Consider the following 23,249-nt stretch of genomic DNA (forward strand, 5'->3'; position numbering starts at 1 on the left):
CTCAACTTGTCGAGGGTGGGCGCACCTCAGTGGCTCGGGGCCCATCGCTCGTGCAGGCGGAGAGGGACCAAGGAGACGAGGACAGCTGAGTGTCCTCAGCCCCGACGGCGGCGCCGCGGGGGAAGCTGCGTCGGGCCCAGTCCGGGGCCGCGACGCCCGGTCGCCTGTTTTCCTCGGTGGGAAACCGCTGGCGTGGCGGGCCGGCAGCCGGGACGCGAGGCGCCGCGGGCGCGGGCGCGGGACAGCCTTCCCCGCCAGCCCCCCACCCCCGTTCCCACACCCGCTCCCGCTCCCGTGGCGCCGGAAGTGACGCGCTTTAGGCTGAAAGATGGCGGCATTGGCGCTCGACCAGGGGGAAGGTAAACACCCGCCAGGCCACAGGCTGGCCCCCTCGGGGCGCCAGCAGGGGCCGAGGGGGGCCTCCTGGGCCAGCTCCCCGCCCCCAACGGCTTCCCACCCTCCGCCCTCTCTCCCAGCGTGGCGGGCTTCCGCATCAAGACGATGGCGCACGGGGCCCCGTGCCGGCCAGCCCCGCCTCCCTGGGCGGGCCCCGGGCGGCTCCCGCGGCCCGCAGGGGGCGCGCGGCCCGGAGCGGCCCCCGGCTCGTGGCCCCGCACGCCCCGCCCCTTCCCCGCCCCTTTCCCGCCTTCCTCCACCCCCGGCGTGGGTGATCCCGAGGCTCGGCGCGCTTCGGGGCAGAAGCCCGGAGACGCCGTCTTCGACGCTACGTTGTCTGGTGCTTCTGTCTCTGCCTGCTGCCCCCCAGCCCTTTCCCCCGCCCGCGGCCCCAGTCGGCCCTCCCGCCGAGCCCCGCCGGGTGCTGCGAGGCCCCCGGCGTTGGCAAGGTCGGTCCGGGCCCCGACGCCGCGCCGCCTCGTGCAGAGCCCGACTGTCTGGTTTCGCGACTCAGCGCTGTCTTCTTTCCCAGGACTTATCCAGAGGGTGCTGCAGGCGAGCACGCTCGTGCCCCGCCGGAGCGACCCGGCTCGTGCCGGCAGCGGCCGCTCTTAGACGTCCGAGGAGCCTGCCGAGTGCCGTCCCGGCGCCCGACCGCCCACCCATCGGCCCGCCGGCCCGGTTCTTCCTGATGCAGACTGCCGTCCACTAGAGGCTGGACAGGACCCCCCGAGGTACGTAGCCGCCCCTGGCCGCCGGCCTGCGGAGCCCGGGCTTCGCCCGCGGCCCCGAGCTAGGTACGAATTCGCCGGCCCTCTCTACACGGACCCAAGTCAAACATTGGGTAGACGCCGGGACCTCATTTGTCTTTGAGTTTACTTAAATTGTTTGAAATGTAATTTTTTTTTTTTTTTTCCCAGAGAGAGCGAGAAAGAAAAAGGAAGAAGCATAATTCAGCCATTTTTTGCAGCACACAGCTGCAGGTACCATGATTATTTTTTCCCTAACCCGTTCCTTCCCTTTAACAATTCAATTTATGCCTGAAATAGAACTATGCGAAATGCGAGGCATAAAACTAGGAATCGGAAGGTCTGGGTTCGACTTGGGTGACTCTGAGAAAAAATCGCGTACCGAGCCTCGGTTTCTTATCTATGAAATATAGTCGGTAGTACCAACATCGCAGGGTTGAGAGGACTATATGAGGTCATATATGTGAAAATAATCCTTAACTGTAGAGTGTTGTAAGAATTCAAGGCCGTTTTTTAAGTAACCTTTGCTAGAGTGGTTAATGTAGTGGCTAACTGTTGCTGCCTCTTTATTTCTATATTACAAATAAAAGCAAATAAGTACGGAATAATAGTAAAGCAGTGCTGTGAATCCATAGATCTATAATAGTCACGTTGCTTGGCCTTCCTCTACGAAGTGCTAACTGCTTATTTAAATAACGGTATTCTTTAATTCAAATGTAACGTTACTGTAGGCGCTTTGCTTTTCATCGTTCTAGGCCGCTTTAGGCCCCTTTTCTTACTCTGAATATTTAGTTAACACCTTACATTTGTTTAGTCTTTTCTGTTTTCCGAATTTATTTGCCTTTGTTGATCTGATTAAGTGGTAATTTAGAAAATGCCTTGCAGTCATATATACCCTAATTTTAATGCCTGTTTTTCATATCTAGGGAGCAGGATGCTCTAATAGTTCTACTAATTTGAAAATTGGTTAAGAGCTTATCAATGCATACATGTTTCAGTAATCCTTAATAGATCTAGAAATGTATAGAACATTTCAACTTTTTAGCACTTAATGTAATTATATAATTTGATTCTCATTTTTAATCATCGCAACATGTAGGTGCTTAGAGTCACAGTTTATCAGTGGTAGAGGATGTTAACTTGCACTCTTCATTGCTGATTAATTTGGGGAAAGAATAGGATAGTAAATATTTGTGGTTTGAAAATTGAATTTATTTTGCCAGAATTTATATGTGTAACAGATCAGTATGGATCATTTTTACTTGGCACATCAAAAATATAGTATGGTTTGGCTTAAATGGTCCACAAAAAGTGAAAAAGAAGCAATTTTGGGTACATTGTTATTTTTAGCTAACAAATGGTTTTGAGTAGTTAGGTGTTTTATTAAATTTATAATCGTCTAGTCCAATATCAGTTGTCTTTTCAGAGTATGCTTTTGTGTTTTGTAAAAAGGCAGAATAATAGAAGTTGGACAGGATTAACATAGTAAAAGGAAGAGCCTACCTCAAAGTGGTTGGTTTTATAGATTGGATTTATCACTTAACTTGAAGATAAAATTTTGACAAATCATTGCTTTATTGGGAATTTGAAGGTTTGACCTCTCTACCTCGAGTCGGGTTATCTCAGAAACCTAACCTTGACCAGGGCAGGCTTGCCTTCATGGATGTTCAGAAGGGCCCCACACTTGGTTTAATAATCTGCATGTAAAACTGGGATTGTACAGTATAAGGGTGAATGGTAAAAGTCATGCTAATTTAAATTTTTAATTTTCCTTTACTCAGAACGACATTAAACATAAAATTTAAAAAACACCCGGCCGGGCGCGGTGGCTCACGCCTGTAATCCCAGCACTTTGGGAGGCCGAGGCGGGCGGATCACAAGGTCAGGAGATCGAGACCATGGTGAAACCCCGTCTCTACTAAAAAATAGAAAAAAAAAATTAGCCGGGTGCAGTGGCGGGCGCCTGTAGTCCCAGCTACTCGGGAGGCTGAGGTAGGAGAATGGCGTGAACCCGGGAGGCGGAGCTTGCAGTGAGCCGAGATTGCGCCACTGCACTCCAGCCTGGGCGACAGAGCGAGACTCCGTCTCAAAAAAAAAAAAAAAAAAAAAAAACACCCGTGAGAGCCGGGAGCGGTGGCTCACGCCTGTAATCCCAGCACTTTGGGAGGCCGGGAGTTTGAGACTAGCCTGACCGACGTGGAGAAACCCCGTCTCTACTAAAAATACAAAATTAGCCGGGCGTGGTGGCACACGCCTGTAGTCCCAGCTACTCTAGTTCCAGCTACTCTGGAGGCTGAGGCAGTAGAATCTCTTGAACCTGGGAGGCGGAAGTTCTGGTGATCCAAGATGGCGGCATTGCACTCCAGCCTGGGGGACAAGAGCAAAACTCCGTCTCAAAAAAAACGCCATGAAATAGTCGAGAGATACAGAAGAAAGGAAAAAGCTTTATATTTTACTGCTTTTAACGACGTTTTTTTTTCTTTTTTTTTTTAAGACAGAGTCTTGCTCTGTCGCCCAGGCTGGAGTGGAGTGGCGCGATCCTCGCTCACTGGAACCTCCACCTCCTGGCCTCAAAGGATTCTTGGGCTTCAGCCTGCTAAGTAGCTGGGATTACAGGCATGCGCCACCACGCCCGGCTAATTTTTGTATTTTTGGTAGAGACGGGGTTTCACCACGTTGGCCAGGCTGGTCTCAAACTCCTGGACTCAAGTGATCCGCCCGCCTTGGCTTCCCAAAGTGCTAGAATTACAGGCGGGAGTCGCCGCACCCAGCTTTTTTTTTTTTTTTTTTCTCTTTTGAGACAGCCTTGTTCTGTCTCCCAGGCTGGAGTGCAGTGGCGCCATCTCGGTTCACTGCAACCTCCGCCTCCTGGGTTCAAGCTATTCTCCTGCCTCAGCCTCTCTGGTAGTTGGAATTACAGATGCGCGTCACCATGCTCAGCTAATTTTTGTATTTTTAGTAGAGACGGGGTTTCACCACATTAGCCAGGCTGGTCTCGAACCACTGACCTCAAGTGATCCGCCTGTCTCGGCCTCCCAAAGTGCTGGGATTGCAGACGTGAGCTACCGCGCCCGGCCATCGCCCAGCCTTTCGCCCAGCCTTTTTTTTTTTTTTTTTGAGACGGAGTCTCGCTTTGTCGCCCAGGCTGGAGTGCAGTGGCCGGATCTCAGCTCACTGCAAGCTCCACCTCCCAGGTTTACGCCATTCTCCTGCCTCAGCCTCCCGAGTAGCTGGGACTACAGGCGCCCGCCACCTCGCCCAGCTAGTTTTTTGTATTTTTTAGTAGAGACGGGGTTTCACCGTGTTAGCCAGGATGGTCTCGATCTCGTGACCTCGTGATCCGCCCGTCTCGGCCTCCCAAAGTGCTGGGATTACAGGCTTGAGCCACCGCGCCCGGCCTCGCCCAGCCTTTTAACGCCATTTTTCCCTGATTTTGAACAAGAGTCCCCGCAAATGATGTAGGTGGCCTGTTGTCAAGCCTGGCCTTTTCCAGTGCAAATGTTTTGAGAGTGAATAATGTTAACTGTGAGGAGAATGAATCTTTAGCTTAGAGGAGGTGGATTACTGTATTAGCATCTATTTTCTCTGAATTGGAGTGCTATATCTCATGTGTTTTTTATTGAAGAGAAATGAAAGATGGAGCAATGGGTGAGGCATTGTAGAACAGTGTTTAATCAGGAAGGCTCTGCAGTCAGGCGGACCCCAACTTCACAACTTACTAATAATTATATAGCCTTGGGCAAGTTACCTAACCTCTGAGCTTTGATGTTCTCGTCTTTAAGTCAGGGATGGATACAAAACATGGAAGGTTGTGAGGATTAAATTTATCCGTCTTTCCAACAATTATTAAGCACTTACTATGTGCCAAGCACTGTTTTAGGTGCTGGAGATGTAACAGTCAATGAAGCAAAACCGCCAAATTGAAGCAGAAAGGAAACTTAAGTAAAATGGATAGCCTGTATTGCCATTTAGTATACTGCAGAGAAAAATAAAGTGGAGGAGCATGGGGATTGTCTGGGGCAGATGGAGTTTTGCAACATTAAAAGAGGGTGTTTGAGGAAGGCCTCACTGAAATGACACAAAAGACCCTAAGGGAACCATATATATCTGGGGATAGTGTGATCCTGGCGGAGGGAACAGGGTGTAGAGAGGCCTTAAGTTGGGAGTGTAGCTGGTTTTCAAGGAACAGCAGCACCAAGGGAGATAGTAATATAAGATTATTATTATTGCCATTTTAAGAATCATTGGAAAGGCTCTCATAGGTCATCTCTGCCAAGGGTATATGTTGTATTGCTGCTGGTCCAAAAGTGGAAGGCCTTTTCAGAATTTGAAATTTTAACTTTGGAAACAAGAAATTAGGAAAGGCAAAATATGTTGTCAGGTTTTCTGTTTTGTTTTTTTTTTTTTTTTTGAGGCGGAGTTTCGCTCTGTCGCCCAGGCTGGAGTGCAGTGGCCGGATCTCAGCTCACTGCAAGCTCCGCCTCCCGGGTTCACGCCATTCTCCTGCCTCAGCCTCCCGAGTAGCTGGGACTACAGGCGCCCGCCACCTCGCCTGGCTAGATTTTTGTATTTTTTAGTAGAGACGGGGTTTCACCGGGTTAGCCAGGATGGTCTCGATCTCCTGACCTCGTGATCCGCCCGTCTCGGCCTCCCAAAGTGCTGGGATTACAGGCTTGAGCCACCGCGCCCGGCCAGGTTTTCTGTTTTTAATGTAAGACCCTTAAAACCCATCAGGCTCAATCACTGAAATATATAAGAATGGATAGAAAAAAATATTCTTTGCTCTGATAAGATCTTTGAATTTAGTTAATGATATATATCATAGACTTTAATGATTTGCAGGAAATCTGTATCATAACAGCAAGACCTTCGAAAATATTTAGTTTGGTTGTATAATTCTTTTTTTTTTTTTTTTTTTTTTTGAGGCGGAGTTTCACTCTGTCGCCCAGGCTGGAGTGCAGTGGCCGGATCTCAGCTCACTGCAAGCTCCGCCTCCCGGGTTCACGCCATTCTCCTGCCTCAGCCTCCCGAGTAGCTGGGACTACAGGCGCCCGCCACCTCGCCTGGCTAGATTTTTGTATTTTTTAGTAGAGACGGGGTTTCACCGGGTTAGCCAGGATGGTCTTGATCTCCTGACTTCGTGATCCGCCCGTCTCGGCCTCCCAAAGTGCTGGGATTACAGGCTTGAGCCACCGCGCCCGGCTGGTTGTATAATTCTTATGAGGAACTTTAACATTACAGTATTTGTGATTTCATGTTAGAATAGAACTTAGATGATTTGGGGTTTTATTCCCCAATAGAGGCTTTTCCTAGAATTCTCACTGGATCCAATCTCTAAAGGCTAAGGGAAGCTGTTTTCCATGACATCACTCTTGGACTACTACTAGTCATAGTGTGGAATAAGCAGAGAAGCATTAAATTAAAGTCTTCTGATGAAAAATAGCATTCAAGCAGGAGTGTTTTTTTCTTATAAGGCTTCTTGTATTATAGGATGACTAAATGCTAAACATACCTGAAAAGTGAAGTAATTTGGTGCCAGTCTGGAGGCTGGAGGACCCAGGGCCCTCCTAATAGCTTAGTTAAATGGTCATTTGCAGTTTGGTCCTGAGTTACAAAAATATTTTGATGACAAGCAAGAATTTCCAGTATTAAACACATTAAAGTTAGCTTACACAACTGCTCCTCCCATATTCAAGTGAGTTTTCAATTTGAGTAGTGTATTGAGAGTAAAGTGACCGCTAATAGAGCTAAAAATTTAGTCTGTCTTTAAATTTGTCTTTTGTTTTAGATTGGTATGTTGAGTTGAGAAGTTGGCTGCTTTGAGATTGTCGAATTTACATTTTTTTGCTTTATAGGTTACAGAAGTGAGAAATGTTATGACTCAGAAATTAATTCTGTTTTTATCCGTAGTAAGCCTTTGCATTCTCTTTTCAGTATGCAACTGTGGCATTTTCTGCATAGGCATCAATTTTGGTAGGAGAACAGTTTGGGGATGAAGATAGTATGAAATTATTTAAATTTTTCATTGAGGATAAGTATATTATATCAACCTCTGAGAATCTAGCTTTTGCATTGAATACGTTAAGCTTTTGTATGAATTTTCAAGCAGCTGTGGAAGGAATGTGAAAGCAATAAATTATTGCTTATGGCATAAACATAGAGGTTAATTTTGAAATGTCTCTTAATTAATTGCCTAGAATTTTGCCTTCACATCAGAATGGCAGCCTCATAACTGAAAAGGAAGCATTTAATTTATTTGCCTTTAATTTCCAGTCCAGTTGTACCCCCACCAAACTTCTTTTTTTACTGGTCACTAGAGAGTTTGAAGTGTTCAAAATTTCTGTGACATAAATAGCAGTAATAGTCTTCCAGGGCACAGGTAGGAGTAGGAAGAGGTTGAGGTTTGTGCGTGCGTGTGTGTGTGTGTGTGTGTGTGTGTGTGGTCACTTATCTCTTATACTTTCAGTTCTCAAACCTGTGGTCTCAGTACTACTTTTTACTCTTAAAAATTAGTGGGGGCCAGGCTTGGTGGCTCATACCTGTAATCCCAGCACTTTGAGAGGCCGAGGCAGGTGGATCACTTGAGGCCAGGAGTTCAAGACCAGCCTGGGCAACTTGGTGAAACCCGGTCTCTACTAAAAATACAAAAATGAGCCAGGCGTGGTGGTGGGCACCTGTATCCCAGCTACTCAGGAGGCTGAGGCAGGAGAATCGCTTGAACCCCGGAGGCAGAGGTTGCAGAGATCATGCCACTGTACTCCAGCCTGGGTGCAGAGTGAGACTGTCTCAAAAAATAAAAACCAAGATTAGAAAGTTAACAACATTTCTCTAGGTCACACAGTAAGTACTAGTAAGCACTCTGATTTCAGAGGTGTTGCTCTTTCCGACCACACTATTTTGTATTTTTTGGAAATAGAATCTAATCTTTTTAGGTCTGTTACATGGTAACCTAAATAACTTTTTTTTATGAAGAATAACTTTTCTAAAACAGTTAAGAACTTGGTGAAAAGATTAGCATTGTTTTAAATTTTTGCAAATCTCTTTAATGTCTGGCTTAATAAAAGCCAATGAGCTTCTCATCAGCTTCTGCATTCAGTCTGTTGCAATATCACATACCATGTGTAAACCTCTGGAAAACAGAATGAAAGTGAAAAAGACAAATAACTATTCTTTATTTGTGTATTTATTTTGAGAAGGAGTCTTGCTCTGTCGCCCAGGCTGGAGTGCAGTGGCGCAATCTTCATTCACTGCAACCTCTGCCTCCCGGGTTCAAGCAATTTTCATGTCTCACCCTCCTGAGTAGCTGGGATTAGAGGCACATGCCACCACCCCTGGCTAAGTTTTGTATTTTTTAGTAGAGATAGGGTTTCACCATATTGACCAGGCTGGTTTCGAACTCCTGAGCTCAAATGATCAGCTCACCTCTACCTCCCAAGGTGCTAAGATCGTGGATGTGAGCCACCGTGCCTGGCTGACCAATAACTTTAAAAAAATTATTTTGATAATAATTTTGACATTGGGAAGCCCCTTTAGTGGGGACTGGAATCTTTTTTTTTTTTTTTTTTTTTGAGACGGAGTCTCGCTCTGTCGCCCAGGCTGGAGTGCAGTGGCCGGATCTCAGCTCACTGCAAGCTCCGCCTCCCGGGTTTACGCCTTTCTCCTGCCTCAGCCTCCCGAGTAGCTGGGATTACAGGCGCCCGCCACCTCACCCGGCTAGTTTTTTGTATTTTTTAGTAGAGACGGGGTTTCACCATGTTAGCCAGGATGGTCTCGATCTCCTGACCTCGTGATCCGCCCGTCTCGGCCTCCCAAAGTGCTGGGATTACAGGCTTGAGCCACCGCGCCCGGCCGGGACTGGAATCTTTTAGGACAACTGGATTCACTTGTCCCCAGATCATGCTTTGAGAATCCCTATACTATTCATTCTTAGGCACAAAAATGTGAGGCTTTCTTTTATTTAGTCAGTACCAAGTTAATGAAACAAGATACATTCGTCAGTATTTCTTTCCTGGTAGTATAAGTATGCTTTGTCATTTGGTCTAATTTAGGTTGGTTCCCCTCTTGGAAAAAAAAAAAAAACCTACCATTTGAAATTCTGAAGGCCATGTATAAAATGTTGATAAACCTATATGTGAAAAGTAAGGATACAGAATTTTTGTACATTGAACATTTCGTCAGTAAATGTTTTTTTCTCAAAGCCTCTTAAATTTTTCCTCCAGCACTCACTGATTTAAAGAGTTCTTGTTTAAGGTTTTTGTGTTTTACAATGATTCGTTTTCTTTTGGGAGAATGGGGCTATGCACTTCTTGTTGAGCATGCTGCTGCTGCCGCCGCTCTCTCTGCCATTGCAAAGTAGTTCTTATAATAGTTTTCTTCCTTAAAATTGATGTAATTCTGTACTTACATTTCTGTTTAGAGACAGGGCCTTGTTCTGTCGCCCCGGCTGGAATGCAGTGGCTTCATCGTGGTTCACTGCAGCCTGGACATCTTCAACTCAAGAGATTTTCCTGCCTCAGCCTCCCAAGTAGCTGGGGCCACAGGAGCATGCCACCAAGCTCTGCTATTTTTTTAAAAATTTTTTTGTAGAGAAGAGGTCCAGCCACGTTGCCCAGGCTGGTCTTGAACTCTTGTATCAAGTGATCCTCGTGCCTTATCTCCCAAAATGTTGGGATTACAGGCATGAGGCTGCTGCACCCAGTTAAAGAGTTATGTACACAGTTGTTTTTTTTTTTTTTTTTTTTTTTTTTTTTTTGAGACATGGTCTCACTCTGTTGCCCAGGCTGAAGTTCAGTGGTGGATTATAGCTCAATGCAGCCTTGGCCTCCCGGGCTCAGTTTATCCTCTGACCTCAGCCTCCTGAGTAGCTGGGACTACAGTCACACACCACCACATCTGACTAATTTTTGTGTTTTTAGTAGAGATGGTGTTTCGCCACTTTGCCCAGGCTGGCCTCGAACTCCTGGGCTCAAGTAATATGCCCACCTTGGCTTCCCAAAGTGGTGGGATTACAGACGTGAGCCACCACACCTGACCCTGATCTGTTATCAATCTGCATTATGATAAACCTTAGGGAGGCATGGGATTGGTAGAGAGGAGATTGAGGGTTCTCACTTAACGTTAATTCATTTATTCACCACCCTAACTTGATAGTAAGATGACGATGATGATTATTAGTAATGTATGGATGGAAACCAAGATTAGGAAGTTAACAACATTTCTCTAGGTCACACAGTAAGTACTAGTAAGCACTCTGATTTCAGAGGTTTTGCTCTTTCCGACCACACTATTTTGTATTTTTTGCAAATAGAATCTAATCTTTTTTTTTTGAGACAGGCTCTTACTCTGTTGCCCAGGCTGGAGTGCAATGGCACCATCTCAGCTCACTGCAACCTCTGCCTCCTGGGCTCAGGCAATTTTCCTGCCTCAGCGTCCCAAGTAGCTGAGACTACAGGCACACACTGCCACGCCCAGATAATTTTTGTAGAGACAGGGTTTTGATATGTTGCCTACGCTAGAATCTAGTCTTAACTTTATTTCTAACTACTAGTTTTATGACCTTGAATAAAAAGTCAGTTCACCCGTGGACATTACAGTCTTTATCTGTGGAGTTAGAGTTGACCTGGGTCCTGAGTCCTGAGAAACTATACTCAAAATGTGGGCTGGGGAGTTTCTTCAGAGTTAACTAGATCAGGCCTACTATTTTGGCTCTAGTAGCACAACATGAAGGGGCATGATAATAAGCCTTAATGTTACAGTGTACTTAAGGTCCATGCACCGTTCTGAGTGCTTTACATCCTTTAATTCATTTAATCCTCACAGCAACCTGTAAGGTAGGTTCTATTAATGTTAGTACCCCAATTTTTTTTTTTTTTTTTTTTGAGACAGGGTCTCACTCTGTTGCCCAGGCTGGAGTGCAGTGGTGCGATCTCTGCTCACCGCAACCTCCACCTCGTGGGTTCAAGCAGTTCTCCCACCTCAACCTCCCGAGTAGCTGGATTTACAGGCGTGAGCCACCGCACCTGTCCAAGTACCCCAATTTTTTTTTTTTGAGACGGAGTCTCACTCTGTCACCCAGGCTGGAGTGCAGTGGCGCCATCTTGGCTCACTGCAAGTTCCGTCTCCCGGGTTCATGCCATTCTCCTGCCTCAGCCTCCCGAGTAGCTGGGACTACAGGCACCCGCCACCATGCCAGGCTAATTTTTTTTGTATTTTTAGTAGAGACGGGGGTTTCACCATGTTAGCCAGGATGGTCTCTATCTCTTGACCTTGTGATCCGCCCGCCTTGGCCTCCCAAAGTGCTGGGATTACAAGTGTGAGCCACTGCGCCTGGCCTGAAGTACCCCAATTTTAAAGTTTTCAATTTTATACTTTTTAAATTAATTAATCAATTTGAGATGGAGTTTCACTCTTGTTGCCCAGGTTAGAGTGCAATGAACTGATCTCGGCTCACTGCAACCTCCGCCTCCCAGGTTCAAGCGATTCTCCTGCCTCAGCCTCCCAAGTAGCTGGGATTACAGGTGCCAGCCACCACGCCTAGCTAATTTTTGTATTTGTAGTAGAGATGGGGTTTCACCACATTGGCCAGGCTGGTCTAGAACTCCTGACCTCAGGTGATCTGCCCACCTCGGCCTCCCAAAGTGCTGAGATTATGGGCGTGAGCCACTGCGTCGGGTCCAGATTTTACATTTTAGAGCACAGAGAGGCTGAGTAGCTTGCCCCAATGTCACAGAGCTAATAAGAGGTAAAACCGTGCTTCAAACCTAGGCATCTGACTCCAGACCTATACCCTTACTTACTACTTCCATCTAGAGACTATCATGTTAGTCACTTAATCACTGAGTATTTCACTGTTTTCTACTTAATACATGGTTACCATGAAAGTAAAATACTGCTGCTGCTCTAAAGTTGTTAATCTTATCAATAAATGCACTGAGCTTTTTAGGTAGAAAATAAGTTACTGCATATGTCTCAGCTATCGCAGATTAGTTTTAGAAATCTGTTTAGATCAGGTAAACTTCACAAATGCATTGCTGATACTTTAAAAGTAACTATAGTTTATTTAACTGGCATGCGTATTTAGTGCATTGCATATTTACAAAATCATATGAAAAGAATGAGAATTTTAAGACTAAAAATATTTTAGGGATCATGTCTAGTGCTCTTGTTTTTACAGATGCAGAGAGAAGGCCAAGAAAGTTTGAGTAGGCCGGGCGTGGTGGCTCAAGCCTGTAATCCCAGCACTTTGGGAGGCCGAGACGGGTGGATCACGAGGTCAGGAGATCGAGACCATCCTGGCTAACACGGTGAAACCCTGTCTCTACTAAAAAATACAAAAAACTAGCCGGGCGTGGTGGCGGGCGCCTGTAGTCCCAGCTACTCGGGAGGCTGAGGCAGGAGAATGGCGTAAACCCGGGAGGCGGAGCTTGCAGTGAGCTGAGATCCGGCCACTGCACTCCAGCCTGGGTGACAGAGCGAAACTCCGCCTCAAAAAAAAAAAAAAAAGAAAGTTTGAGTAACTTACAGTATTTCTGTTCTAAAACTATTAGTTAGGACCCTTGGTTATAAGTAGGAAAAATCAACCTAAGGTAGTAAAGAGGAAGAATTTATTCTAAGAATGTAAGGCTCTCTCAGAACCCAAGAGCAGACATAGAACTGGGTCTAGCAACTGGGAGAATGAGGTGTTCAGGAACGCTCCCTGTCCTCCTTTTGGCTTTATTCTTTCTCAGTTGACTGCCTTTCTCTGATCTTCAGCCCACATGGCAGACAGAAGTGGGTGCCCACAACTGCTCTTTGACATGTTCCAGTTCCCGTCATACACAGTCAATACACGTCTCTTTCTTTTTCTCTGTTTCTCTTTTCTCTCCCCTCGCCTTTGCTAAGTTTCTGTTCATCTTGATTCATATTTCCCACTCCTGTATGACCATGAGTGACTGTGGCCAGGATCACAGAGTGGGAGGCTGCCTGCTAGGAATCCCTCTCGGCAGGCTGGGTGCCCAGAGGAGAGTGCTGTATACTCAGGCAGGAGCTGTCTTTACGTATGTCTTTGGGGTCTTTTGACTCACAGTTTACCAATCCTCTTCCTCCTCCTCCTGTTTTTTCCCCCGCTGCTTCTCTGCCTTATAATATTTCTACCATATTAAGTATCTGGAACCTTGATTGTTGGTTGTTTTTTTGTTTTTTGTTTTTTTGAGAAAGCATAGTTTCTCCTTTTATAAATTTAGATGGAGTATTTTTCAGAAATATGAATATTAACTGTTTTAGACCTTTTCAGGTAGTGATTAACTGTTGAATAGAGAGGGTGACTTTGACATGAAGTATGGTATTTTTAGGCATTGTCAAAATAACAGATTAATGAAGCACAAAGTAGTTTACTCTCAAGTATATGAACACTAATTTCCAGCCTTCTATTATTAAATCTACATTAAATGTGACCAATAAATCTTTATTTTTTCTTTTAGATTTGGGTCTTGTTCTACTGCCCAGGCTGGAAAGCAGTGGCATGATCATGGCTCACTGTAGCCTGAAATTCCTGCCTCAGCCACCCGAGTAGCTGAGACTAGGTGCATGCCACCATGCCCATTTGATTTATTTTTATTTTTATTTTTTTAAGAGATGGAGTCTCACTCTGTTGCCCAGGCTGGAGTGCAGTGGCACCATCTCGGCTCACTGCAAGCTCTCCCTCCCGGGTTCACACCATTCTCTTGCCTCAGCCTCCCGAGTAGCTGGGACTACAGGCACCCACCACCACACCTAGCTAATTTTTTGTATTTTTAGTGGAGACGGAGTTTCACCATGTTAACCAGGATGGTCTCGATCTCCTGACCTTGTGATCTGCCTGCCTCGGCCTCCCAAAGTGCTGGGATTACAGGTGTGAGCCACCGTGCCCGGCAGATTTTTTTTTTGTTAGAGATAGGATCTTTGTTTCTCAGGCTGTTCTTTCAAGTGATCTCCTGCCTCAGCCTCCTGAGTTGCTTGGATTACAGGCATAAGCCATCACTCCCTGCAGACCAATACAGCATGACAAGGCAGAGTGATCGTTGGTGACCATAATGATCCTGAAAAAAAAATGTAATGTCAAATTTTTCATCTGGTTTAATTTGTTGTTTTTAATTCTATTTTTTTTTTCTATTATTACTTTTTTTAGAGATGGGAACTCACTATGTTGCTTAGGCTTGTCTCAAACTCCTGGGCTCAAGCAATCCTCCTGCCTTGGCCTCCCAAAGTGTGGGATTACAGGTGTGAGCCCCACACCCAGCCCTATTCTAATTATTTGGAAAACTGGTAATTAGTGTGATGTTGATAGCCCTCTTAGACTGGTTATTCACACACCACACTGTATGAGATTCCTTTTGTTCCCAGTATGCATTTGTGTATGTAGGAAAATTCTAAGCTCATAAATTTTACGTTTAAAAATAATTCAAGCCTGGGCGTGGTGGCTTATGCCTGTAATTCCAGCACTTTGGGAGGCCCAGGCAGGCAGATCTCTTGAGGTCAGGAGTTTGAGACCAGCTGGCCAACGAGATGAAACCCTGTCTCTACTCAAAATAAAAAAAAAAAAATTAGCTGAGCCTAGTGGCGCGTATCTCTAACCCCAGCTACTTGGGAGGCTGAGGTAGGAGAATCGCTTGAACCCAGAAGCTGGAGGTTGCAGTGAGTGGAGATCGCACCACTGCACTCCAGCCTGGGCAACAGAGTGAGACTCCATCTCAAAAAAAAAAAAAATTTTTTAAGCTGGTTGCAGTGGCGTGCCTACTCAGGAGACTGATGTAGGAGGATCGCTTGAGCCCAGCAGTTCAAGACCGTTGTGTACTGTGATCATGCCTGTGAATAGCTACTGCAGTCCAGCCTGGGGAACCTAGCAAGACTCTGTCTCTAAAAACTAAATCAGTAGTTCAGATAAACAAGACCAAACTTGTAGCTTACTTTGATCTTAAATGTATTAGTAAAGGTGTTTTGCCAAGCATTGATTACAGTTTCCAGAATTTATTTTTTTCCACATTATAGATAGCCCTCTTGTGTTCTACCTTTCCAAATGAAATGATACAGCTTTCGATTAATGGAGTACTAATAAAAATTTGTTATTAATTTCATCTTTTACATACTTTGCGGTCTTAGATAAGTGAACCTTTAATGTGGTAGAATTAGTAGGACTTAAAGGTAGGTTAGGGGAGAGAAGGGAGGAAAGAGGGAACCTCAAATGCCTCTTGAGAAGATGGGGGAATACTGGAAAATCTGATGTGGGGGCAGAATAGAATTATGATTGTTTAGACATGTTGCTTTTGAGATGTCAAAATGAGATCATCCCAAAATGGAGCACCCAGAAGTGTCTACTAGGCAGTTGATTCCACATATATATGGACTGGAGTAAGGATGGAGATCTGGACAGAGATTATCAAGGTATTGGTGAAAGTGCATATAAGTAGAAACCATGGATTTAGGTGAGCTCATTTAGGGAGACATAGTATTTAGATGAGAAAAGAGGTAAGAACAGAATCCTGGGGAATACCAATGTTTAAAGGGTAGCTCAAGAAAAGTGAGCTCATGAAGGAGGTTGAGAAATGAGCAGCCCAGGACTAGGAAGAGAATCAGGAGCACAGTATCATGGAGCTGAGAGTGTGATGAGCTGAGCATAATTTATGCTACAGAAGGATCCAGGGAAATGGGGAGTAGAATGTAACCTCTGAATTGGACCAATTAGGGCCTTTTAAAGAGATTTTTATGAACTTTTTAAAAAGCAATAATACAGTTTTCTTGGAAATAGATTAGAAAACACAGATTAGCAAATAGGAAGGGATAAAAGTAAAACTACCTGTTTTATTTATCTATTTTTATTTATCTGACATTTTTTATTTTTTATTTTTTTGAGACAGAGTCTTGCTCTGTCATCCAGGCTGGAGTGCAGTGGTACAATCTCAGCTCACTGCAAGCTCCACCTCACAGGTTCAAGCGATTCCCCACCTCAGCCTCCCCCCACCCAAGTAACTGGGATTGCAGGCACCTGCCACCACACCCAGCTAATTTTTGTATTTTTAGTAGAGACAGGGTTTCGCCATGTTGGCCAGGCTGGTCTCGAACTCCTGACCTCAAGCAATCCGCCCACCTTGGTCTCCCAAAATGCTGGGATTACAGACGTGAGCCAGCACACTTGGCCTACTCTACCGTTTTAATGTTTTCGGCATTCTATCCTTTTATACTCTTTTTTCTTTTTTTGAGACAGGGTCTCACTGTGTCATCCAGGCTGAAATGCAGTGGCATAATCATGGCTCACTGCAGCCTCAACTTCCTGGACTCAGGTGATTCTCTCACCTCAGCCTCCCAAGTAGCCGGGACTACAGATGTGAGCCACCGTGCCGAGATTTTTTTCTTTTTTTTTTTTTTGAGATGGAGTCTTGCTCTGTTGCCCAGACTGGAGTGCAGTAGCACAATCTTGGCTCACTGCAACCTCCACCTCCCAGGTTCAAACAGTTCTCGTGCCTCAGCCTCCCAAGTAGTTGTGGTTACAGGCATGTGCCACCACGCCTGGCTAATTTTTGTATTTTTAGTAGAGATGGGGTTTCACCATGTTGGCCAGGCTGGCCTGGAACTCCTGACCTCGTGATCTGCCTGCCTCGGTCTCCCAAAGTGCTGGGATTACAGGCATGAGCCACAGTGCCTGGCCCCCCACTCCCCCGCCCCCTTTTTTTTTTTTTTTTTTTTTTTTTTTTAAAGAGACTGTCTCACTATGTTGCCGAGGCTGGTCCCGAACTTCTGGCCTCAAGCAGTCCTCCTACCTTAGCCTCCCAAAGTGCTGAGATTATAGGCATGAGCCACCATGCCTGCCTTTTCTTATTTATTAGAAAGGGTTTTTTGTTTTGTTTTGTTTTGAGATGACTTTGGGCTGGGATAACTATTGAATAAATGGGTTAATCTGTCAGGAAGTTGAATAAAGGGTATCATGGACAACATATTGATAAAACAAAGTAGTAAATCTAGTGATAGTTTATTCATGGGAGTGGAGAAGTGGCATCTTTTTAGTGCGTACATAGATGCCACCTTTTCCTTCTCGGCAACTGAGGGCTCAGCCAAACCCAGAGTACAGAGGGATTCCCAAATGGCACTTACCTCCATACCTAACAGTACCTGGCACACAGAAGGGCTCTTCCTTTTAGTAAATGAAATGAGAGGGCATTGACAGAGTGGTAACACTGGCAGTGACAGCCTCCCTGAAAAAGGAGGTAGAACAAGTGACAGCAGTTGACTGCAGTGCCAGCTGCTTCTCTGGACGGCTCGGGGTCCATCCAAACACCTAACCAGGGGAAAGACAGAACTTGGGAGATTAGGTCCCGCAGTGTCACTGGTGGAAATTCAGAGCCGTAGATGTTGGCTGCCACATCCTTAGTGCTCTTTTAGGCTGGTGTGGTTTATAGATCGTGTTCTAGCAAATACCTCCAACATATGATCCCAAGTCATGAGGTATTCTAGAAGGTGCTTAATAAATGGCTGTAGTATCCCAGAGATTTGTCCATATCTGTTGTTCTTAGTTTGGGAACATCTTTCATAGTGCATCAGTGTTATATCAGCAGGGAATGCCTCACAACTGTTTGGTGGATGAAACTGCCCAGAGGCACTGAAGATTGGCCCAAGATCAAAGGGTCAGTCAGCATAGTTTTTGTTTAGCAGGGCAGGGATGGAGGCCCTAGTTAGAAAGTGATTGCTCTGATATGGGAAGGTCTAAACTGGAGAAGGACAGAGGGTAAAGTTAGATGATAGACCAAGTGAAAGGAGAGTAGGAGGGTTAAGTGGGAAGTTGACAGTTAAGATTTCAGATGTAGACCAGTTCTGGATCAGGGACAGGTCCAGGTGGGGTGGGAGTAGGGTTTGCAGTGGAATAAATGGGGAGGTTGTAGGAGTTGAGATGGTCAGGTAGTTTTGACTTACAGTTTTTGGATGGGTGATCTTACGTGAACATTGAAGAGGTGAAAGATGACTTAGCCAGGTGTTGAAGTCTTTTTTTTGTGTGTGTGTGATGGAGTCTTGCTCTGTCTCCCAGGCTGGAGTGCAGTGGCGTGATCTTGGCTCACTGCACCCTCTGCCTCCCGGGTTCCAGCGATTCTCCTGCCTCAGCTTCCCAAGTAGCTGGGATTACAGGTGCCAGCCACCACGCGTGGCTAAGTTTTGTATTTTTAGTGGAGACAAGGTTTTGCCATGTCGACCAGGCTGGTCTTGAACTCCTGACCTCAGGCGATCCGCCCTCCTAGGCCTCCCAAAGTGCTGGGGTTATGGGCGTGAGCCACTGCACCTGCCCCCTTTTTTTTTTTTTTTTGAAATGGAGTCTAGCTCTGTTGCCCAGGCTGGAGTGCAGTGGTGCAGTCTTGGCTCACTGTGACCTCCACCTCCTGGGTTCAGGAGATTTCTCCTGTCTCAGCCTCCAGAGTAGCTAGGACTACAGGCACCCACTACCATGTGCAGCTAATTTTTGTATTTGTTTTTTATTTTATTTATTTTGAGACGGAGTTTCACTCTTGTCGCCCAGGTTGGAGTGCAGTGGCGCAATTTCGGCTCACTGCAACCTCTGCCTCCTGGGTTCAAGCGATTCTCCTGCCTTAGTCTCCTGAGTAGCTGGGATTACAGGGGCCCGTCACCACGCCTGGTTAATTTTTATATTTTTAGTAGAGATGGGGTTTCACCATGTTGGCTAGGCTGGTCTCAAACTCCTGACCTCAGGTGATCCACCCACCTCGGCCTCCCAAAGTGTTGGGATTACAGGCATGAGCCACCACGCCTGGCCTTTAATTTTTGTATTTTTAGTAGAGACAAGGTTTTACCATGTTGCCCAGGCTGGTCTTGAACTCTTGACCTCAAGTGATCCTCCTGCCTCAGCCTCCCAAAGTGCTGGGATTACAGATGTGAACCACCATGCCTGGCCCAGGTGTTGAAGTCTTCATCAAATGTTTGAGAGTGATTGATCAGAAGATGTGTATGGAAGTGATACGGGGTGACAGAAGATGAATTTTTATCTGAACAAAAGGCCAGATTTTAGAAAAAGAACAATAGAAAGCTAAGAGAGAGAAAGCTTGGAAAGTAGGTCTGTAAGCTCTAACAGCTTTTTTTTTTTTTTTCTAACATGCGTGGGAGTAGGGATAGAGGTTGGAGGCAGGAGGCCTGGAAGCTGTGACTTTTAGGAAAACTATGTCTCATTTAAATAAAGTTGAGGAGGGAACTTTCTGTGACCAACCTGAGCATGTAGGGGAGTTTGTTTACATTGAAGTAAGGTTCCACGGGGCACAGTGGAAAGGTTTGGGAGGGAATTCAGGGATGGAGGATGGGTCATTGGGGAAGAAGCTGGGAGCTGTGTAAGGATGAGAATTAAGAAGATAGATGGCCTGGGAGGGGGTATGTAAAAAGGAGAAAATTAATTTGCTTCATAAATAGCCCAGTAGACTGAATTAGTGACTGGGCACAGTGGCTCATGCCTGTAACCCCACCACTTTGAGAGGCCGAGTCAGATGGATCACCTGAGGTCAGGAGTTTCAGACGAGCCTAGCCAACATGGCGAAACCCGCCTTCGCTAAAAATAGAAAAATTAGCTGGGTGTGTGGCAGGTGCCTGTAGACCCAGCTACTTGGGAGGCTGAGGCATGAGAATCGCTTGAACCCAGGAGGTGGAGGTTGTGGTGAGCCGAGATTGTGTCACTGCACTCCAGCCTGGACGACAGAGCTAGAGTCCGTCCCCAAAAAAACAAAAAAGTAGACTGAATTAGTTTATTCTGCTGTATTTAAGAGATCTAATTATAGTTCTCTGCTGTTTCACCTTCATTTCTCTGATACTGAAAGATTTGGTTTAATTTCCTTTAAAATTATATATCTGTATTTTTAAATATATATGCATCACATCATTATTGTTTTTCAAAGTAAGGGTAATGAGGTAAATGAAAAGAAAGCCTCTCCTGAAAACCCACTACCCAGGGACATTATTTTGGTACATATTTCTCCAGACTTTTTCTCAGCTAACAAATAATATGTGTGTTTAGTTTTTGAAGATGTACTCAGTATACTGCGGTCACTTGCTTTTTTTTTCCATACAACGTCTGGTAAATATTCTTTGTAAAAATAGTTAAACTGTTGGCATCATTTTAAATTGTTAAAGTAATTTATTGTAGGACCGTATCATGTTTTAATAATTTGTTATTAGACTTTTGAATAGTTTCTAATTTTTTAATAATAAGCCTAGATAGAAAAACCTTATATGTACAACTTGGCTATTTATTTGAATATTTCCTTTAGGTAAATTTCTAGGAGTTTTCAGGTATACTTTTTAGTTTCATTTTTGTCCCTTTTCTCATAATTTAGTGTTTGGCTGTGAAATCCTTTTTATGTTGCTAATTTTGGAACATATTTAAAGTATATTTGATTAACAGTATGAAATCAATGGAATAGGCATATATTATTTGTAAGATACCAATTTACCATTGTTTGACGTATATATGTGTGTGTGCGCATATATATTTATATATATTTTTTTTTATTTATTTTATTTTTATTTTTTATTTTTTTTTTTGGAGATGGAGTCTCGCTCTGTCTCCCAGGCTGGAGTGCAGTGGCGTGATCTCAGCTCACTGCAACCTCCACCTCCCGAGCTCAAGCGATTCTCCTGTCTTAGTCTCCTGAGTAGCTGGGACTACAGGTGCATGCCACCACACCTGGCTGCTTTTTGTATTTGTAGTAGAGTCGGGGTTTCACCATATTGGTCAGGCTGGTCTTGAACTCCTGACCTCAGGTGATCCACCCACCTCGGCCTCCCAAAGTGCTGGGATTACAGGTGTGAGCCACTGTGCTTGCCCGACATATGTACATATTTTTAAGAGATAGGGTGTTGCTCTGTTGCCCAGGCTGGAGTGCAGTGGTGCTATGATAGCTCACAGTAGCCTCAAACTCGTGGGCTCAAGGGATTCTCCCACCTCAGCCTCTGAGTAGCTGGGGCTGCTGGCAGTGTGCCACCATGCCTAGCTACTTTTTATTACTATTATTATTGTTTCGTAGAGACAGAGATTTGCCATCTTGCCCAGGCTGGTCTCCAACTCCTGGGCTCAAGCAATCTTCCTGCCTTGGCCTCCCCAAGTGCTGGGGTTACAGGCATGAACTATTGATGTATCTTTAATAGATTCTTTTCCTTAGGTAGGGAAGCCAAAAACATTAGTCTGCAAACCTTCAGTTTGTCTTCTCCCAAAGGACTTGTACATTTTGGACTTAGGTAGTGGAATTGAGATAATAGCAAAAATTGTTAAAACTCCAAGTTAATATTCTCTTCTGAATGCATGGAAGTGTTTAACATTGTTGTCTTTGATTACTTTTTTTCCAGGTGATTCATGGCAGGGGACGTGGAAGGATTCTGTTCCTCCATCCATGACACCAGTGTCTCTGCTGGGTTCAGAGCACTGTATGAGGAGGGATTGCTTCTTGATGTCACTCTGGTTATTGAAGATCATCAGTTCCAGGCCCATAAAGCACTCTTGGCCACCCAGAGTGACTACTTCAGAATTATGTTTACTGCAGACATGAGGGAACGAGATCAGGACAAAATTCATTTAAAAGGTCTAACAGCTACTGGTTTCAGCCACGTCCTGCAATTTATGTACTACGGTACTATAGAGCTGAGTATGAATACCGTTCATGAGATTCTTCAGGCAGCCATGTATGTTCAACTTATAGAAGTGGTGAAGTTCTGCTGCTCTTTTCTCTTAGCGAAGATCTGCCTAGAAAATTGTGCAGAAATTATGAGACTCTTAGATGATTTCGGCGTAAACATCGAGGGAGTCAGGGAGAAGTTGGACGCCTTTCTGCTAGACAACTTTGTGCCACTCATGTCTAGGCCTGACTTTCTGTCCTATCTGAGCTTTGAGAAGCTCATGTCTTATTTGGATAATGATCATCTGAGCAGGTTCCCAGAGATAGAGCTGTATGAGGCTGTGCAGTCTTGGCTGCGGCATGATAGAAGACGCTGGAGACATACCGATACCATCATTCAGAATATCCGGTTTTGCTTGATGACCCCAACCAGCGTTTTTGAGAAGGTTAGTGTGTTTGAAAGCAATAGACGGTACTCATCATTTAGTTAAGGCAGTGTGTGTCTTTATAGATAAGATTCACAGACTTAGGAGCCAAGAATGAATAACTTATAAGAGTACTTTATGTGTAAGAAGCCTGATTTGTTGTGCATTTAGGTTTTCTAAAATACATTTTGTGGGTGAAAGAAACCACATAGGTAGTAGAATAGTTTTATTTTAAAAGTACTTTTAAAGTTGAAGCATAATTATTTTATGCAAAATATTACATGTTTGCTGTAGCTTTTCATTTCACAAATTAAATCGGAACCGAGTCAGACTAGGTTTCTTTTTAAAAATAAATTTAAGTAATACATGCAGAAATTGGCATTGAGAAGAGTTCTGCATGGTATACATTAATAGAGTTTCTTATTCTTCTAAAATATAGCAAGGACATACAAAATAGCTCTTGAAAACCAATAGGCCCTAATGGTGATTTTCTTCCCTACTCTTACTTTCTGATTTTCCCTGTTCTACTGTGAATAGTAACTAAATTTGACAATGAAAACATGTTATGTGTCTAAAAACATCATTTTGGCACTTCTAAACAAGTAGACTATAAATCCTCTGTCTACATTGATCAACCATCCCTGGGCACATTCTACCATCTCTTAAAAATAGTCTTTCTCTGAAACAGCCTTGCCCTTTTTTTGCATGTAAGCATGTTCATTTTTATATGAGAGTTTCACTTGTGATCCTTTCTTGCCCAAAGGTCATAGAGCAGTTTTAGTAATTGCTTAATAACTTAATTGGTTTCTAATCACATGGTTACCTCTGGGGCTCTGTTTACTTCTTGCATCTTCTCTTTTTTCTAGAAAGCACACTGAAAACTTGGTCGGTCACCTTTCATGTTAAATAGTTCCTCAGCTTTAGTTATTAGACCTGGTTATAAAAATATCTGCAAAGGAGGGTTGTTTATGCCATTTGAAAAATAAACCCTGGGCCGGGCGCGGTGGCTCAAGCCTGTAATCCCAGCACTTTGGGAGGCCGAGACGGGCGGATCACGAGGTCAGGAGTTCGAGACC

The 23,249-nt window shown here is 44.8% G+C and overlaps 1 protein-coding gene across 4 annotated transcripts in view; it reads left to right on the top strand.

The window, feature by feature from the left end:
- The first annotated feature begins 336 nt into the window (after window positions 1–336).
- The window catches only part of KLHL15 (kelch like family member 15), a 47,411-nt gene continuing 24,498 nt past the window's right edge, over window positions 337–23,249 (top strand). Inside the window, exons 1-3 of one of the 4 annotated variants that reach the window (XM_037986412.2) lie at window positions 337–359; window positions 929–1,130; window positions 21,483–22,194. In XM_037986412.2, coding sequence (XP_037842340.1) covers window positions 21,490–22,194 — 705 coding nt within the window. In that variant the 5' untranslated portion in view covers window positions 337–359; window positions 929–1,130; window positions 21,483–21,489. Of the gene's footprint in view, window positions 360–679; window positions 1,131–1,316; window positions 1,380–21,482; window positions 22,195–23,249 lie in introns of those variants that run through there. The other 3 variants (XM_007991309.3, XM_037986411.2, XM_073013836.1) reach the window with 3 other exon arrangements.

Source organism: Chlorocebus sabaeus, chromosome X (genome assembly GCF_047675955.1).
Source record: "Chlorocebus sabaeus isolate Y175 chromosome X, mChlSab1.0.hap1, whole genome shotgun sequence".
Lineage (NCBI taxonomy): Eukaryota > Metazoa > Chordata > Mammalia > Primates > Cercopithecidae > Chlorocebus > Chlorocebus sabaeus.